This window comes from Macrobrachium nipponense, chromosome 26 (genome assembly GCF_015104395.2).
Source record: "Macrobrachium nipponense isolate FS-2020 chromosome 26, ASM1510439v2, whole genome shotgun sequence".
Classification (NCBI taxonomy): domain Eukaryota; kingdom Metazoa; phylum Arthropoda; class Malacostraca; order Decapoda; family Palaemonidae; genus Macrobrachium; species Macrobrachium nipponense.
In genome coordinates this window covers 32,224,662-32,245,318 of record NC_087215.1, presented here as the reverse complement: position 1 = coordinate 32,245,318, position 20,657 = coordinate 32,224,662, and the positions used below count along the sequence as shown (strand labels likewise).

The window sequence follows — 20,657 nt, the reverse complement described above, 5'->3', positions numbered from 1 at the left end:
TACCTTCATACTATTATTATTATTATTATTATAACACACTACAACTACCTTCCTTTTGCTGTGTGCTGATAATGATATGAAAAGCTTAATTAGGAGTTTTTTGTATTGTAGGTGTTGACTACCATTTATGCCATAGGAATAAGGGTATGCATAGTAAAAAAGCATTCTTCAATAACATTAACTTGATGGATTAAATTAACTTAATGGATTAAATTTTTTACATTCCCTAAATGAGTTTCTGCACTCGAGATGGTAAATTTTAGATTTGAGAAGTGTCACTCTTGTATTAACAGGTTTGAAGTCTTGAAGGGAGCCATTGTAAATATTTTGTCAATCTCCATTCAGTCACTCTAAAATTGGAGTTTATTTGACGAATAAATTTAGTTTTGAAAAACAAACGAGCTTTGTTCATATGCGAACAAACCTGAGGTCTTAACAATAGGATAATTTCTAGTGCCTAGCTGGATCCGGAAAAAAAAACAGATGAAAGCAAGGAATCTTGTGATATCTGACAACGCATGCGTAGATCGGGTGAAAGATAGTCGAAGACCATTCACCTATGATCGCACATCAGTCTTTCTTTTGACCGCCTGGGCGAGAGTCCGGTTAACCTCTCTTGGCCTTTTCCCGGTTCATTGCCCGTTTCGCTTCTGTTTAGTGTGTGTGTGTGTGTGTTTGGCTGGTATTATGGCTTCTTCTGCTCCTCCTCGGCATCAGCGTATGTGCCCCGGAGTTCCAGGTTTTCCGTGTTCTCATTTTTTGGCTTTGGCAGCAACCGACCCTCACATCACGTGCAGTAGGTGTCGTTCTAATTTTTGTACGATTACGAGTCTGTGCACAGAATGCGGGGCATGACCTAAGGAGCAGTGGAGGTCGTTTTATGGCAAGAGAGAACATCGCAAGGTTTCGACTCTTCCTACTTGGGAAGGTTTTACGCCTCTTCCCAATGTTTCGTCTCCTGCAGTAGTCAACCCTGCGTCTCCTTCCTTTTCTTCCATTGATTCATCGATAGAAGTATCAGGAGGTCGCCAGGCTAATGTTTGTAATGTAGCCCCTTCTTCCTCGGGAGTTTATGTGGTTCTCGAGAAGGGTGAGGCTTTTTCATCAATCTCTTCTCTTCCAGAGTCGGAGGCATCCAAAATGGCGGCGATTTGGAAGACGCTCGGGCTAGGGGGTACCCCATCCTTGGAGGGGTTGCTAGCGCATTTTGTGGAGGCTCGCACCCCCCTCCCCGGTCTGGCAAGGCCATCGCCCCCTCCTCCCGGCCTCATCTTCATGGGTAGCAGCAGTCGGTCATCTTGTATTGCTCTGCCAGTGTCTGCCGCCGCTTCAAGTCGGAGTGACGCTGTGGCATCAGCCCTGTTGATGACGTCACGGAGTCTGTCTTTGTCTATTCCTCCACCAGTGGCATCTCATTCCCCCTCGCACCCTCGCACCGAGGGGAAGCCGTGACGTCACCGCCACTTGTGACGTCACTCCGATCAATGACGTCTCCCCCAGTTGTCTCCTCTGATCCGCCTTTCTCAGCTGTGACGTCATCACTGCCGCCCAGTTCGCTACATCTCCCTTCCTTGATATCGGAGCCTTCTCTGGCACATCAGTCTGAGGTCATATGCCAGGCAGTGCTTCAGAGGTTGGACTCTGTATTAGATGTGAAGTTGGCTGCCTTATCGGTTAGGACGGGTGGGAAACATGTTGCTCCGTCCCTGCCTCCTGAGTAGAGTGCGCATAGAAACTAGTGCTGTCTTCCTTTCCCTCTTCCCCCTCTACGCCCCGTCGGCGTATCAAGCGTTGGAAGGCTAAGGACTTTGCCCTTCCTTTGCCTTCGAGGGAGGAACAACGTGGACGTGTTCCCGAGAAAGATGTTGTTTCGGGCAGTGTTAGTGGTTTGCAATCTGCAGGACATGCTTCATCCTCTGCCTTGAATCTTGGGCGTGTTTAACCCCCCCCCCCCCCCCCCAGTCCATGCACATCACAAGCACGTTGCAACCTCCCCTGCCCATGCACGTGATGTTATTGCTCCTTCGTCTTCATGGCCTATTCGTCGCCGTAAGGATCTCAAGGTGCCTGTCAAGAGGTCGAAGGTAGTGAGTGCGGAGTTGGTGCAGCTGGAGTGTTTGCCTGCCCCTCTCACTGGTGCTTCCAAGAGTTCGACTCTACGGGATTCTCCTTCCATCTCGAGTGTTCGAGTTTCACGTATATACGGCCGCCACGCCTGTGACCATTCATGGACATGTGGAGTCAACTGTTGAGGTAAGTGATGTTCCTAGTGTTATAATGGGTTAGTCTCAGAAGCCGACGCTTGGACCCAGCCCAGACAGGTTAGTTGGCGTTTCAGGCTGTTTGGCTGCTAACCCTTCCGTTAATTTTGGTGGGGAAGGTGCCTTAGAAGAGCCTACACATCCTTCTTGTCATCAGTCTCCGTTGCCGGAGCAGGAGGAGGGAGACACGCAAGAGTTTCTGTCTTCCTTTTCGGAAGCTGTTGATCTCATTCGTGGGTTTAACAATTTGGAAAGTAAGACTCAGGCTCGGTCGTCTTACACTCCTCCTTGCTTGGAAGCCTTGGTGGGAGCTACTCAGGACCCCAAATCATCTCTTCAGCTTCCTTTGTTGGGGCACGTTCAGTCAGTCTTGCATTAGGTTAACCTCTGTTTCGGACCGGGACGGTTCGCTTCGCTCTAGGGGCTCTACCAAACTACTACCCCCGCCTCTCATGAGACATAGGAAGTACTATGCTACGAGCTCTGCTTTTTTGTTGTCACACCATCTTAACCCAGACGTCATTCACCTGAAGCCGGGTTTGACTTTGGAACAGGTGAGGTCTGTAGCTCCGTCCTTGTCTCCGCAAGATGCCTCAGCATTGGAATCTACTGCATCCTCCATGTTGCAGATGGTTTCTTGGCTGGACCGCTGGTCTGTGGTTATTGCCAAGATAGCTTCCGACAGGTCCCCGGAAGGGTGGGTGAGTGCTCGGAGACGTCCGGCTCCTCCTCCTCCCCCTGTCTGGCAGTAGTCAAGGAGATTGTCGCCTGGTAGGCCGTCGAGGACCTCAAGTTCGGCAGGGCCTTCCTGTTCGACACAGTCTAAGTCAGAAGATCAATGCCCCTTTCGCTCTCGTTCCTTTAAGTCAAGAAGGGGCCCAAGGGGCAGAGGTAAAGGGGGCCGTCGGTAGGTTAGGCGCCTCTCCCTCTCCTGCGCCACGGGTGGGGGGATGCCTGGCTGGCCATTGGGCCAAGTGGCAGAGTTATGGGGCAGAGAAGTGGGTGGTAGATGTCCTTCGGGTGGGATACAGACTGCCATTCGACTTCTCCTCTGTCGGACAAGCCGCAGCTCAGGAAGGCATATCCTCCAGATTCTCTGAAGTTCTTGGCTCTTCGGGAGGAAGTACAGAAAATGGTGGACAAGGATGCGATAGAGGAAGTAGTGTGTCTGTCCCCGGGGTTTTACAGTCACATCTTCTTGGTGCCCAAGGATGGAGGCCTGTGATCGACTTATCCACCTTGAATCACTTCATCAGGGAGAAGGCTGCTGCAGGACAGGGATTGTCTGCGGTTCTGTCTGGACCTGGGCATATTAGTCAACCAGGAAAAGTTGAACCTCGTACCCACTCAAAGGATTCTCTACCTGGGCATGGTCATCGATACAACAGTAGCAAGAGTTTTCCTGTCGGATCAGAGATTGGAGAAGTTGCGGGTAGTAGCGCTTAACTTCCTGTCAGAGATAGTACATTAGTCAGCTCATCAGTGGCAGGTTCTTCTGGGAGTGTTGTCTTCCCTGGAGAAGCTGGTCCCTCATGGGCGTCTTCATCTTCAGTCTCTGCAATGGAGACTGGGAGAATTCTGGTCTCCGGCAGGGCTCTCACCCCAGTTAATGGTTCCTCTGTCTCTGGAAGTGAGAGAAGACCTTCGTTGGTGGTTGGATGACCAGAATCCTTTGAAGGGTGTCCCTCTGCATTCTCTTCCACTGGGCTTCCTTCTGTTCTCGGACACCTCCCTCATGGGTTGGGGCGCCCACTTAGGCGGCCTCATTGCTTCAGGTGTTTTGGAGTTTGGAGGACAAGCAGCAACATATCAAAGTCTTGGAGTTGAAGGCGGCTTTCCTGGGTCTGAAGGAGTTTTGGGGGAAGGTAGAGGGTCATTCTGTCGTTCTCATGTTGGACAACACCACGGTGGTAGCCTATGTGAACAAACAGGGAGGCCTGGTTTCACGTCAACTGCACGCCTTGACCGTCGAGGTTCACCAGTGGGCGGTCAGCAATTTGGTAGAGCTCTCAGCCAGGTATATCCCAGGGAAACGGAACGTGGTCGCAGACAAACTTAGTCGCCGGGATCAGATCCTAGGCACAGAGTGGTCCCTTCATCAAGTGGTGGCAGACAAGCTTTTCCAGATTTGGGGGAAACCCATGCTGGACCTTTTCGCGACACGCTTTAACAGGAAGCTGGAGATGTTCTGTTCGGTGGTTCCAAATCCTTTAGCATTGACAGAGGACGCATTCCAATATCCCTGGGACAACCTGGAGGTGTATGCCTTCCCTCCATTTTGTTTGATCAGTCAGGTTCTGAACAGGCTGATGAGTTCACAGGGTCTCAGGATGACTTTGGTAGCCCCTCTGTGGCCTCAGGCAGAATGGTTTCCAGATCTGCTGTCGTCGTTGTCAGAGGTTCCGAGGGAGATTCTCCCTTGGCGACATCTGTGTCAGCCCCCATGTGGAAAGATTCCACCAGTCAGTAGAATCCTTGTCTCTTCACGGTTGGAGGCTATCAAGTATCTCCTCCGAGCGAGAGGCTTTTTTCAGAGAACAGCTGGGCACATGTCCAGCAGTCTTAGAAAGTCAACCTCTGTGATTTACCAAGGCAAATGGGCGATCTACTGTGATTGGTGTCGTAAACGGGGTTTTTCTCCACTCGCGACCTCTATTCAGTGAATAGCAGACTTTTTAACATTCCTCAGAAATGAGAAACATCTGTCCATTTCTGCAATTAGAGGCTACAGGGCAGCCCTGAGTTTGGTGTTAAGCCTTATGGGTACCGACATCTCTTCCTGGGAACTTTCCTTGCTAGTTAAGGGGTTTGAGCAGTCGAGTTCTCCTAGAGAGCTCAAGCCTCCGACGTGGGATGTTTCCTTGGTTCTTAAGAGCTTCACTAAGAGTCCATATGAGCCCTTGCGTCGCTCATCTGACAGGAACCTGACGCTCAAGACAGTTTTCCTTCTGGCTTTGGCATCTTCCAAGAGGGTAGGAGAGCTCCACGGTCTGAGCTATGAGGTGAAGCACACCAGAGGTTGGGGGTCAATGTCCTTCGAATTTGTCCCGTAATTCGTGGCCAAGACCCAAAATCCCTCTGTGCATGATGACAGGTTCACTTCGTTTTCCATTCCATCACTGACTGACTTTGTGGGTGGTGGTGATGCTCAACAGCTTTTGTTGTGTCCTGTCAGGGCCCTGCGTTGCTATCTTAAAAGGACTTGGCACCTTAGACCAGGCTGCCGCAGGCTTTTTGTTAGCACAGGCCGTACAAAGAAAGAGGTGTCTAAGAATATGTACTATCTCTTTGGATACGGGAAGCTATCAGACAGGCATACTTTTCACTTGATGATTCTACCACCACGTCTGTGCAGGCTAGAGCACATGACGTTAGAGGTATTGGTCCCTCTCTGGCTTTCAGAAAGAACTTGGCTGTACGTAGAGTGCTGAGTGCTGGTGCTTGGTTACGCCAGTCCACGTTCACCTCCTTCTATCTTAAGGATGTTGCCCACAGATCTGCGGACACGTTTTCCCTGGGTCCTGTGGTGGCTGCCCAACAGGTTGTGTAACTCATGGTTGCCCTTATCAGGGCACCTTTGTATCTTACCTAAGATGATTGTGTGGATGAGAGAATGAGTGAGTTGGCTGGTCTCCTTTCTCTTGTACCTTTCCTTCTTCCTTCAGGCGGTTTAAGGAATAAACATGTAATTCGCTGGACTGGTCTGATACAGGTGAGTAAGGTAGTCATACTGATAGTGTGGTCGTGCAATATACAAATATCTTACCCGCTATTTGGTAGCATATGCTCCAGTCCCTGGCAAGGAGGGGTTGGGGGTAATACAAACCCTGGTGTCTTGATTTGTTATTGGACAGTCAAAGTTTCTCTTTGGTTCCCTATACAATGGTTATCCCATATACAGTATTATTGTACGTCACTCAGGGTCTGAGTTGTTAGATATCAATTTAACTAGCTTCTCAATGGGCTTCAGTCCCTCTCCAAAAACTATTCCTTTTGAGAGCTGGACTGGTGGGTAGGCCCCCAGCCGGTCTAGGATGTCTTATACCTCCCTCCAAGTATGAGTCTATCCTATTGTAAAGACCGAAGGTTTGTTCGCGTATGAACAAATGACAAATTTTCTAAGACAATTTGTATTTTTCATAGCTACAAACCTGAGTTCTTAACATTATATTGCCCGCCTCTAGCAGCCCCTCTATGTGTTACGACACTGAGTGGGGAAAGAGTGATGCGCGATCATAGGTGAATGGTCTTCAACCATCTTTCACCCGATCTACGCATGCGTTGTCAGATATCACAAGATTCCTTCCTTTCATCTGTTTTTTTTTTTAACTGGATCCAATTAGGCACTAGAAATTATCCTATTGTTAAGATTTCAGGCTTGTAGCTATGAAAAATACAAATTGTCTTAGAAAATTTGTCATTTTGTCAAGTACTATAGCTAAATTATCTTTATCGTTTCTTATGACTGTGATGTGAATTTCTTTATAGCACAGATTTGCCATAGGCTACAAAGAAGTAGCTGTTTACTATCGCAAACTGTGGTTTATGGCAAGATTTATAGCTACTTAAAATTTGTACTCAGGTTTAAAAGTCACATAACCTATGTGTAATGAAAGACAACCCAGTTCATAATTAAGGTTTGAGAATCTGTATGGGTAGCATACTGAAAACTGTAAAGCCTTACAAAAACTTTTAATTCTAGAAATCTTTTGCCTAATAAACACAACCTAGATTATGATAGCTGCAATGAAATTCTGTTTTCATCTCTAATTTTATGAAGCTGATTTAATGTTGAAATGTTAGACACCTGCCCGTGGACGCTTAAAAGGAAATGGATGGTAATAAAATGGCTATTTATGACTGGGTCAAAAACAACGATTTGTTTGTGATTTTTTAACATCTCATAAACCCATTGTCTTGATAAATGGCAGGTTTTTTTAAAGTAATCCTTGAAAACAAGAGGTGTCTGTCATGTTGAAGTATTCTATCCCTGCTTCAAATTGGTTATGTTGTTAATCGATGAATATTTAATGAATAATCCATTTGACTCTATCCCACTATGTAGATACAATAGACCTTAATAAGCAGTTGAATATTTTTTATTTGAAAATCCAAATTTTGACCAGCAGTGTCAAGTGTTGAAAATGAATCATGTAAGGAAATTTGTCAAAATCTTTACCACTGTCACCTAACCCAATTACCACAAAAGGGCAATTATTAAATGAAATTTAAGATTGTGTCATTCTAGAAAAACCTTTAGTTTAGCCCCAAGAGAATGAGTATCTTGACTGTGGTTTGGATAAATAACCTACTAGTATCAGAATCATATCAATTTCAGCCTATAATCCATCCAATATTCTAAACTTGTTCTGGTGAGGTACATGAGGAATTAATGAAAAATGCATTGCCAGAGCAGAGTCTGTTCAAGTGCAAGTCCCATAAAATGTAATTATTTTTTTAATTGAAAATATATTTGATCTAGGTAATTTTTAAAAGGTAGCAGTTACTCTCCAAAAAATGACTAAATAACCAAGACGAGGATTGAAAATATAACGGTCCTACCAGTTATATGTAACTTAAAAGACAAATATAAAATTTGTAATGGTTTGACAAGACTTCCATAACACACATTGGAGTGTGGGTGTGTGCGGGGATGCTTTCATATATATATATATTGGTACTATTTCTGTTCTCAGAACTTCAGGAAAAGGAAAAATTATATAGAATTAAATGATCCTTATCACCTTTAATTAGGAAAAAAAAATTTTATTGATAAAATCTGAAAGGTCTTAAGCAAAACCTAAAAAAGGGGTATTAATCCTTGATGGAAATTTTAAGAGATTAATAGATTTAGAAGTGCTGCTTTCTTTACCTGGCCCACCAGAGTGATCTTAGAATGTTGGTTAGACTACAGGTAATATGTGAAGTTTATGTAATTTGTGCTGTGACAAGCAAGTTTCTGTTTAAAGATAGGAAACGAGTTGGAACTCCACTTCATAAGGTAATAATATAGTATTGGTCATAAGTGTTATCGAAGCTTTGTCAAGTTTGACACATGCTGCGTGTTCAGTCCTCAAAAATGTCTCTGATTAACTAAGCTAATATAATGCTGAATAGACCAAACCTTGTGCTGTGTGTAATACAGTGTGATGTCCTAAGTATTAATTTTTTTTTATACATAAGTGTGGATGTACTGTATAGTACTATATATAGATAATTTACTACTAGTCTGCATTATTGCAAGGTATTTGTGATGGCTTTGCTATTTGCTGCTCTTCCTTGGCCACAGATTTTATTGAGCTTTCTGAATTAGTGTATAAAATTAATTCATATGTCACAGACTAATAATTTCACCACACTCCAATTGTTCAAGCATTATTGTCTTAATGTTTTTCCTCACTGATCATGTACTCCCTTGGAAATAAGCCTGTCTCGCCCCGTATTCACCTTTATTGTGGTTCTACCTGTATAAGCCATGATACATTGGATTTGGTTAACACAGCTGTCTTGTAACTATGTTTACTGTTTTGGTAAATTATGTTTTATTGATAGAAAGTGTTACCTTTAGCCAGGTGTTGAATTGGATATCTTTGCATCACTTTTGCTGTTTGCAGCACATTGCTCAGTGTTGTATAGAGAACATACTATTACTACTACTGTAGGTGCTGACATAGTCACAAATTATGTGAAATTGACATAACATATAAAGGGGCTGCTGCTTGAATGGACTAAGGCTGTAGTTGTGAGGTAATTGTCTTAGGAAGTGGAAACACACTATGCATGTCAGCCTCATTGAACTATATGTTAAGCAAGTATGCATTTCTAACCTCTCAGTCCTGTATTTAGGAACATGCCTTCACCTTCCTCTGTGTCTCTGTTTTCCTAATCAGATTATGAATTAATTGTTTGAAATTTTTCCCTTTTCAATTCTGAATGAACCTTGTGTATATTGTACATTCAAACTTGGAGAAAAGATCATCCCAAATTGGGCATCAGAAAAGAAGCGATGATCTGCATTTTGAATGTGTTACCGCTTGCTAAGACCTTGTTCTGGCTTGTGCTGCTGTGAATATCTCTAACGTGTGTGCCTCTCTTTCTCTCTCTCCCCTCACGCTGCTCTTATCCTCTCATCCACTGGCTGTTGTCTCCTCGACCTCTAGACTTAACACTCAACAACAACGTCATCAGCAACAACAACTTGAGTCATGTCCATAGGGGAAAGAACCCTTGTGGCAATGTGCAAAAGATCACGGGTAGAAAGCTAAGAAAGAGTGTCAAAGATATTGACGACCAACAGATTCCAATCATTTTACACCGCCACTTCTCGCGAGGCTCTCTTGCAGAAGGAGCAGAATAGTGCATTTACCTTATATGTTAAGTTTGTTGGTACATAAAAGTGACACTTGAATACTGTTGGATTTGTAGAAGGTGGGTTAACATTCCAGTAAATCAGGTTTGCATCTGACTTTCAAGTCCTTTTGCAGGCCTCCTAACAGATGTTTCTGGGATTTTATATAATTACATATATTATGCATTACAGCTGCTTATGAATCGACGAAATGTTTTTCCACTTTACAGGAATAATGGCAAATTCAAGGATGATGTGGTTTGTATATGCAGTAATAGCTACCCTAATTGTCATTATTTATATCAAGGTGATGGATGATTTCAGATTCTTCAGAAATTACTTTTTAATGTTCTGGTTCATGGCCTTTAGCTACTTGGTATTAATGCACTGACACCAGTAATTTAGAAAACAAGATGATTAAATAGGTGCTTTAGTCATCATACCTATTAATGCATTTAGTAAGGTAATGGAGATTACACTGTATCTTATCCTGTTCTATGCAGTAAGGATGAATTAAGGATAATTCAAGTTGGTGTTAATTTTAAAATAAGAATTAAGGCATTGTTTTCCTAGCATGCAAATTAATGTTTTGTACTAGAGTCACTTTTTGGTAACTCAACAACACGTCAAGAAACGCAGGACGTCCTTTAACAATTATATATATATTGTTTATATATAACATATGTATACATATATATATAACATATATGTATATGTATATATATATATATATATATATATATATATATATATATTCCTTCGTCACTCCTGTCTTCTCTTAGGCCTTCATCATTACATCCCTAGCGCTTCCATTTCCATTTCTTTGAATGTTGCTCATCATCTCTTCTCAAGCAATATGTCTTGACTCTTGCACTTTCTTGAACACTCAAGTGACTTGCTGATCCCAGATGTATTAATTTCTTTTCCTATCTCTTCTCTTTACCTCACTTATCCATCTGGACATCCTCATTTCTGCCATTTCTTAAGTCATGTCTCAAGTTTTGTTTCAGTGGTGTTGCATTTAGCCTATACAGCATAGCAGGTCTTACTGCCACCTTATGTACCTTGCTCTTTAGCCAAATAGGAACTGACTTCTTACAAAGTAAGCTTAATAACACCTCCCCTACCCCAGCAATTAATCCATCCAGCTTGAATTCAATGATTGACATGTTTATTCACATTACCCCTGCATCTGTTATCTTGCCCAGATACATGAACACTCTTGATTTTTACTTTTTCAAGCTTGAATCATGGCTTGTTGGTCATCATCCATCCCATTTGTCCATTATGCCTCTGTTGTCTTTGTTTGAAATACTTATCCCTCTACTCTTGAATGCTTATATGCTCTTTTTCTGCATATTTGGTCATTGTACCCAGCACCATACTGATTAAGAATGGCTCAGGGTTGATCTGTGGGATAGTCCTACTTTGACCTGGTAGCTGCTTTTCATCCCCAACATAGTTTTCATATAGGTGGTTACATTTCTACACATCTCGCTAATAACTCATATATTTATGGTGCCGCCACCTCTTTCAAACTTCACACTTCTTGTCAAGGTACTCTGTTTTATGGCTTCTTCAGGTTGATAAAGACTGTAAGAAGATCCCTTTGCTTCTTTATTACCTTGCATAATGAGAATATTCCCTCAGTTGTATGAATCTCTTTCATTAAACCTATGTATGTACTCTCTGTGGATCTAAATTCTTTCGAACATTTTCATGGGATATGACTTAAATTCTTCTATAGGTCTTGAAACTTTGCACATCTCTCTTTAAAAAATGGCAACATTGTGCTTACATTATACTATTCTGATATAATTTCCTTTTCCATAATATCTTCATTAGCTACCACAGTGTAAGTATATCTATTCCCTCTGTGTCCAGTGTCTTGAATACCTCAACATTCACTCATTCCTTCTTCCTTTCTCTGCCTTCCTCAGGCTGATTATGCAATAGACCAGACCCAGATGCAGGCAAACTACATAATCAAGCATCCTGTCATAGAAAATTTGCTCATAAATTGGGAGTAGAATTTTGCTCATAAATTGTGACTCCCTCCACTCTCCCTTTTAACAAAGGCTGGGTGTGTGTAGAGCTATCATCTGAACCCATCAATTATATTTGACCAGATTTTAGCCATATTCCAACTTGCATCACTCCATCCTGAGGACAATGCTTCATATAACTACTATTTTGTTACAAAGTGTCAGTGATTGTTCCAGCTCATGCTGAGAAATACTCTTACATAAAAGGATCTGGTTTTTATACTTAGAAAAAATACAGAAGATAGGCAGTTCTCGTGAGTTGTTTTCAGATTACGGCTGAGCACCATTCTTCACCAACCAGTATTAACTACTGTGTCTCCTTCAGTGACAAGATGGCAAGGTGGGAAAAGTCTGAACAATGAACCTAAAATGTTTTGCTGTCATGGAATAGCCAGCCAAAGTAGTTGTAGCTAGTTGTGAAACAGCATAAGATTATAGTTGTAAGAATGTAATTGCTAAGATGTGAATAGCCTTAGGAAATCAGAACGAAAATAGATCTGAAAAGGAAAGGGATAGGCAGAAGTAGGAAATGGCATGAATTGGAGAAGAGGATTTACTATATTAATTATCATTAGGAAAACTTTCCACTTCATAGAGTTGATGAGGGTGCCAACTGTAACTTCTTTCACCCACAGGATCTCAGACCAAGTTCATGTACATTGCAAGGTAAACATTTGTTGCATCATTTACCCTTACATTTACAACACATCAGGGATGTGCTTAGAGCATATTTATGTCCTCTGAAAGTGTAAAAGGTAAATGAATGAATCAAATGAATGGCACTTCACACAATACAAAATAATTGTAATCCGGGAAGAGCGGCTTACAATGTATCTGCACACAAGGAGCTTCCACCCTCTCTTAATGGTTTCATAGTGCAACTGTGAGGTTTTCTTCCTGTTACACCTTTCAAACCTCCTTTTCTCTTTATTTCCTTTGCAGTGTTGAATGGCCTTATAGGTTTCAGTGCTTAGTCTTTAGCTTAAATTTTATACTTTATGATTCCACAAAGGAGCTGCAAGGAAGACTGAGGCCTTGATAGATGAAGGAACATTGTGTGGATGTGTGTTGTGGGGTCTTTTTCTTTCAGGATTTAGCAGGTTTGTTTAGCTGAAACACCATTGCATAGAATTAGGCTATTTATGATTAACTAGTTCATAATGAACAAATAAAGTACATTCCCCCAAGTTGTGACATTTAGCATTAAGTATAGCATAAAAGACAAGTGACCTAGTAGTGATTGACCATGTAATTGAAATACTGTATTGTATGTAAACAAAAAGACCACATCCTGATACGACGTCTGAGAGGGAGAGGGAGGGAAAAGGGAAATATAAAATGCTGTAGATACGACGAAAGAAACACAGGAGGTCAGTCATAAAAGATCAAGTACCGTATATTTCGGCGTATAAGTCGACCCTTTAGCCCCAAAAAATCATGCCAAAATTAGGGGGTCGACTTATCTAACGGTAACAAAAAGTGAATCTTTATTATTTTGGCATATCGGTACAGGAATCCAGGCTTTACAGTTGGCTAATAACAATGACAGCCTTGTTGAGGTAACTATGTATGTAAATACCAGTATTAAAAACATTTCACACTGTAATACGAATATAATAATACATTAGAACATCCATTACCTTAAATGAAATGAAAAAAATAAAAGTAATTTGAAGAAAGCCCAATCGCACAGCAAGTGTAAACATTGCGTAGCCATTTGTAGTACAGTAATTGAGAAGGATGCGTTCACTGACAGTTTTGTATTTACCGGGGTATTGTTCAAAAACATTTATGGTATGAAATCTTTATTTATCACTAAATAAAAAAAATGTATTTAATAGTAAGTATGCATTTAAAATCCTTCAAAATTACTTGAGTCATCGTCACTTGAATTAAACAATTCATCAAACAAATTATCATTCACGGTTTCATTATAAGGATCCCAGTTTGAATCTGGTGAATCAACTGCAGGTTCGTTTTCCCTCAAATGAGCCTGTTTATGCCATAGAAGAACGAATGGTCAAGGAATATTCCAACATAATAATAAAATACCGGCACGTCGTTTTAACAACCCAATCAAAACATTAACTTGAGTGGCAGTTTGTACATACATATATACGTAGGCTGTTATGCAGCGTTAGTAAGGGCTTTGTTTGTTTACATTACACTCGAGTAACGTATCTTTCGTTTCGTCATTTCTAATCATATTTGCCGGTATATTCATCTTTTATATATTACACAGATTTGTTAATATATGATTATATTACCTGTATTTCTTACGATAAGTAGAGCAACATATGTACCGTAATAACATTCAGGTTATTTTATATGATACGTTTTACCCTGCTGCTTATTTTGAGCGTACGGCTGGCCTCACATTTTATAGGTCGACTAATATACCCGATATTAGTCAAAATCATAAAAATTTACTCAGAATTGGGGGGTCGACTTATCTTCCGGTCGACTTATACGCCGAAATATACGGTATTTGGGAGGAAAAATGAAATAAATGATGAGAGGGAGAATGAGAAATGAAGGCCTAAAAAGGATAGTGCATTTCAGAAAACAAGCTAGGATTGATAGGTCGTAGAGAAGAATTCAGAAATCTTGATTGCTTTCTGTTATAAATCTTGCATTGTCTAAATTGAGATGTCCAAGTGTTTGGCTTTTTATGAAAATATGAAATTTTGTAAAACGATTTAATGTTTTATCTTTTATTGATAGTATCCATAAAGTTTGCATGCTAATCAGTACTTTGAAACAATTTGAATTATTAGAAAAAGGAAAAGTGGAGATATTGATTAAATAAATGACCATTTTCCTAATTATTTCACACACTGTGCACTATTTTTCCACTCCTTGTACCATTTTACAAATTTTCCAAAATGTTACTTTTGTTTATATTCAAATTCTATGCTATTAATATGCAGTTAGTTGTTTGCACCCTCCCTTTTAAGGTATAACAAAGCTAGGGAGGGCAACAAATTTTTACTGTTCCATATGTACTTGCACAAAAGTCCACGCTTGATAGGCAAGGTTTTAGGATGTAGAAAGATGTAACATGTTTATTGCCATGGAGTAATTATTAAATTGGCCCAGTGATCTTTACCTTGAGCTCCTGGCAGATCCCAGAAGAAATGTAGTAAGAAAGCTTGATGATGTCGTTATAAAGTTTTTTCCGGACCATACTTGGTTTATATAATACTTTTTCCACCTTTCTTGTTTAATTGATTTTTTTTATGAACCAATTGATTCAGTAGGCTTTAAATTACACATCTCTTCAGTAGTGGGAAAGTATTCAATAATGGTATAATGGAAGGACTTGATCATTGTCATTCCTGTTATTCAGTTAACCCCCCAGTATTCACAGGGTATGTGTACCACAATCTATGTGAATAGCTAAATCCACAAAAACTTGAAACCCCTCTAAAAATGCTTAGAACTCCCTATTTTGATAGTTCAAACAAAAGAAAAACCTTTAAAAATATTTATAGCCGAGTATTTTGATAATTTTATCCCAAAACTGCATTTAGTAATGAAAATTATATGAAAATGCAGTAATTAGGGAATATTTCTCAGTGAAAAACACTGCGAATAGGGAAGTTTTCCACAAATAATGTGTATACGTATATATTCCAAAGGGAAATCGGTGAATTGGCGAGTCCGTGAATCCGGAAACGTGAATAGGCAGGGGTCAACTGTATATGAAAGCTAATTGAAATTTTGTATGAAGAGAGTTGATGGAAAGTTAAAGTTTAAGAATCTTGTCCACTTTATGTACAGTAATTAGTGGGATGCTATTAGGGAATATTATTTTGCCTTTTCTTTTTCCCCTTCTCATACATTTTTAATGAAGAGAAGAAAAAAAAAGAGATTGGTGATGAAAGAGAAGGTAAGAGTGGAATAATGATAGAAAGTTAATAGATTTAGATTATGCTGTTTTATTCAACAACACTTGCATAATAGAATGCATCGTATTTCTAGAGAATTAAAATAGATCTAAGATTTAATGAGGTTAAAGCTTTCAAACCTATAGGAATATGTATCCAGTACAGTTAATATGAGGTATTTAGTGCAAGACCAGGAGGGGAAACCAAACAATTGGCAAGCTGAATAAGATTTGTTAATCAAATGGATTGAAATTGCATGCAGAAGTAATATTATACATAGGTATGAATTTGTAGTATAATCTCCATTGCTATATGGACATTAATTTTGGTATGATTATAAAACCATATTTTAAAAGATTCTGTCAGTTTGAAAATGAAGCTTCAAAGGGAATCATTGGAGTCAGATGGCATACTAGAGTTAGAAAATTAATAATACTGTAAGGGCAATTAGAGATAAGCAAGAAAGGGAGATGGCTTTGGCAAGCCTTTTGCATAATCCCTGGAAGAATAGTGTGCAATAATATAGTGAGCACGGCTCTCATGGGGACCAGTGAAGACAAAGCAAAGTTGCACAGGCCTTTACTGTCATGTAGAGTTGGAGGTTATGATGATGATTGAAGGAAGACCATTTCCTGTTTCTCACTTTTTGTAAAACTGCTACCAGTCACTGTTTTTCTATTTTCTGGGAGTTTTATTTCAAATATTTTGTGTGAGCTTTATTACTAAATGTATCTTAACAAAATGAGGAAATTACATTTCCCATCTTCATTTCAGGTCAAGAGACTGTTGGCAGTAGCCCTGGTGGCAGTTCAAGTTCAACCAATCCTCTCCATGCTTCCAGTGGAAATCCCTTATCACAATCATCGGGAGGTGCCATCAACCCGCTTCACTCTCCTGTTGGAAGCTCAGTGCCCCTGGCACCCATACACCAAACTCAACATCCCATAGCTGTAGAAAGCACAGTTGTAGCCACCAATACCACAGGAGGTGCAAGTGTCACTGTGAGTGCCAATTCTGGTGTGTCCACAAGTCAGTTATACCTGCTTGACAGTTCTTACGATCTTGATCTCGATTCAATAGATGGCTCCGTCTCTCAGCCCTCTCACTCCGAGTCCTCACAGCTAGGACTGATACACAGTAATGCTGTATAGCCAAGTGCTGTCGTAGCCTTCTATTCTTATAGGAAATCTTCTAGTTGGTCAGTCCCAATTGCTGTGGTGTAAAACTTTTTAATTTTTCTTCACTAATTCTGTTTCACCTTGGTTTTTCTTCACCCAACTTGGTGCTTTTGAGAGAGGAAAAAAGCAAGAGGTGTTTAAAACCACAGATAAGAGGGATTTTTCCTGTTTATATGTTTGCCTAACATGACATTAACATATTGTGAGTATTATTTTTATCACGTGAAATCGTTCTATGTTTATGTGATTATCCAGCGACTTAATTTTTACTCAGCACAATCAAAGTGATGTCAGTTCCGTTTTGAGGTTTGTGTCTCGTGTGTGTTTGTATATAACTACATAAATATATATATTCCTATATAATGTATATTAGCAACAGATAATTATGTATTTTTACTCTGTGCGTTGTTTTAATTTTTTTTCTGTCGTTATCAAAAATGTCTTCAAATAAAAAATATGAAAGCAACTTCTGTGAAAGTAAGGTTGCATAAGAAAGGGGGGTTGGGAGAAACAATTGGAAATAAGTTTATGGAATCAAAGCTATGGCAGTGGAAGAAGACAAGATTAATCTTAACAGAGGATTCCATAATTATAAAAGTTTGTTGTTTCAAATTGATCAGTGGTCTGTATATTATCATGTTGTCATCCTTTACAGAATTCAGGCACTTAATGAAGTTGTTGTCTTAATGTCTATTTGTAAGTAAAGTTTATATCTGCTAATAAGGATTTTCAGCAATGTTTCTAGTGATAAATTATGAGAGCTAGGAGACCAGACAGTTCGTGATGCTCTAAATTTTTTCTTTCTGTTGTCAGATTTGCAAAGTGTAATTCAGGACTATTAAATGTCAGTGATGTCACATGGATGTAATACCCCATTAACGTAGAAACACAGTTCCTCACTGATTACTTGACTTCAGAGTTCATAAGTAGATATTGTGATTTGAGAACTTCTTTGCCCAAAGAGAGTAAAGATGTTTCTGCAGTACTAATTGAGATCCCTTTCTTGAATGATCAGTGGGATGTTCATTCTCTTTAGCATTCAGTTTAAGCTTCTTATAGTAGGAGAAGGATTAGAATTGAGTTGGTTTCCAATGCTGAGGTTGTTGTTGCCTTTCTTTTCATGTGGACTGGTTTCGCTTAGAAACATTAGTTAGTTGGGATTCTTAAGGGAAATAATGATCAAGTTTGATACTGATCTTCAAAGACTTCATACTGTCAGGCACATGGAAAAGTGGAGTGCTGTTGTGATTTGCCTTTATAATTGATTGTGACTTTTAGATTTTTAATTAGAAACTACAAGATGTAATGTCAGTTTTTTTATTTTTTATTGTAGAAATAATGTGTCTGTCTATCAAGTCATATATATTATATTTTTGTAGGGACACAAAATGTCTTTTTCTTCTGGAGTGGGTGTTATGTGGAGTTAGTGTGTATTACCCTTTCCATACAGTAGAGAAATAAAAAAATCCCTTGTCAGTAAAAACTTAACAAGAATTTTTGCTATTTGGCAGAGATCGTCTGAGATAACTTTTCCTATTGTCCTTTTATGTTCATAATTTGTTATTGGCTTGAAGATGTCCAGTTGTAAAGAGTCCCCATGTTGAATCATTCATTGAGCAGGAAAACATTAATAAAGTAGGCTTTCATGAATTGCATTTGAGATTTAACTTTGAACAATGAGAATAACAAGGCAGTTTGCTCTTTGGTAGTCATTTTGGTAAATTAGTTTTTTTAGTTTCTAATCTTTAGACTTGAGGTTTTGCTGTCTTGGCCAGGAATGGAAGTGGGCTATGTCAAGTGTCATGCAGTATAGTAACTTGGATATTTTTATTTACCTACCCAAAAAAATTCAATGCAGATATGATTTAGGAGTGTATTCTCTCTAAATTTCCTTTCACTTGAAGGTCTAAGTCATAGTCACATACAAGACAGACACTCAGAGAGTTTCGTGCCTTAGGCGAGAATTAATCTTCTGTAATTCTGTATTTTTTTTTTTTAATAGTTAGTTACAGAACTTTGGGGAGGTATGTTTAGAGGAGTTCCCATTAAACCCTTAAGGTTGCCAGGATGGGAGGAAACTGCTTGGGGAGATCATTACTTAATATGCACATCCCCTTTTGTTGTGCTGATAACATTTTGGTATTAGTGCTCCCTTCCCATATTAACTCACTTTTTCATATATAGTAGATGAAAGGATAATTCTAGGGCTGAGAACTAAAAGGGCCAATGTCAAAAAATGGTCGATTGTAGTTAAGACCGTCACTAAACTAGAAATTTATCTCTGTTTCAGTGCTATAATGGCCAATGTTATAAGTTAAGCAGTCACCCAAAAAAAAGCTTTCGTTTGCTGTACTTACCTGAATTTTAATAAAGGAAGCAATATTTTAAATGCGTTTTTCTGAAAACATGGTTTTAGGACATTGGCCCTTCTAGTTCTCAGCCCTAGAATTGTACTCGTGTCTTGTAGTTCAATCTTCCAGCATTTGAATCAGGCACTTATTAGGTAATTTACACTTATTATTGTGTTGTTATCCAGCTTGTAGTCCCTAATACTCAGAGGGTTTCATATTACTGATTATGTACTACAGACTTTAGTTTTGTAGTGGGGATACTGTGTGGCACCTTTCAGGTTTTAGAGCAATCACAAATGTGACAATCAGTTTGGACATTTATTTTTGACAGAATTATTACTTAATTTTCTACACACTTTCAAGCATTCCTTTTTCTGTTCATTCAGATTATATGTACTATTCAGTATTTTTGAACAACAATTTACCAAAATGGCAAGAGGAGATACTCCAAGCTTAATAAATTTTGCCAAACTCTTTTTCATTATATCTTTTCCTGATAGTTATTTTCTGTAACTAGTTTGGCAGAGTAATTGAGATACACTACAGTAATGGGAATCTGAGTTAGACATTCAGAATTGATTGGTCGTTGAACATCCAATTTAACAATGCTAATTATCTACAGAGGGTTTGAATGCTGTTCATTATACATATTGTGATCAGGAAATTCTACAACTTGTAACTGTGTGAATGACAGAAGTATGGCAATGTATATTGGTGACATAGAAAATTATGAATGAAGCTGGTAGGTGTTGCCAAAAGTTTGAGAAAATTGTTAGTTTCCAAAACTTTGGTCTTAGTCCTAAACCTCAAACATGTGTCCATCCATTCCTATGGTGATTGTAAAAAATATACCTGGCAGTTGAGGACACTAGTTACTAATATATTTTTTTATGATAGTGATGTAGATTTTTTAATTTGTCTTTCTCTTCTGTTCATAGTTCAGTCTAGCAAGAGATTTCGTATTTTGGGGGGAAAAGGAAAAAGCAGGCTCTTTCTGAGTGGAAATTGTATGCAGCTAAGGATAATGCCTTGGTCGAATCAGAGTTGTTTGCTGGCCAACCACATTCCATCAAAATTGCTCCTTGAAGGTTAAAGGTTTGTTTTATAAATACTCGGAAGGACAACTGTAAAGACTTTTGAAGAAAAGTTATTTGTAACAGTTGAATTACAGGCTGTCACAGTGGTTGTATATTTCAAAGGCCAGTTTGGTATATTTCAGACAACATGGCAATAGAAAAACAAAAATTGCAAGAAAAACATAAGCATGTCAAAATGAACAAAAATATTAGGATAATTATTAAAGTCAATAGGTAACAAATCAAGGTAAAATAAACTTCTTGGTATCCATAGAGTTGAAAGATAACAAATCTAGGTACAGTTCAGAAAGCTTTGCAACAAAAGCCAATTGATTTACAAACTAAAGGAGAGCAATTTCATACCAAAGTGCTGTGTAGAACCATCATCAAGAAATGGTTTGTGCCTCAAAACTGGCTGCTTAGAAAAGCTTTTGCATTGTTTTCAGATGAGGAGGTAACAGTACCTACAGTAAATCTGTAGAACTGCAGTGATGGTCAATATAACAAA

General features: G+C 39.4%; 1 protein-coding gene across 4 annotated transcripts in view; it reads left to right on the top strand.

Annotated features, from left to right (window-relative positions):
- Nucleotides 1-20,448, top strand: part of LOC135200158 (palmitoyltransferase ZDHHC18-like) — a 98,491-nt gene extending 78,043 nt beyond the window's left edge. For 3 of the 4 annotated variants that reach the window (XM_064228513.1, XM_064228511.1, XM_064228512.1), the window contains exon 10: nt 16,319-20,448. In XM_064228513.1, the coding sequence (XP_064084583.1) occupies nt 16,319-16,695 (377 nt within the window). In that variant the 3' untranslated portion in view covers nt 16,696-20,448. Of the gene's footprint in view, nt 1-9,421; nt 9,690-16,318 lie in introns of all 4 variants that reach the window. The other variant, XR_010311219.1, reaches the window with a different exon arrangement.
- The last annotated feature ends 209 nt before the right edge of the window (nt 20,449-20,657 follow it).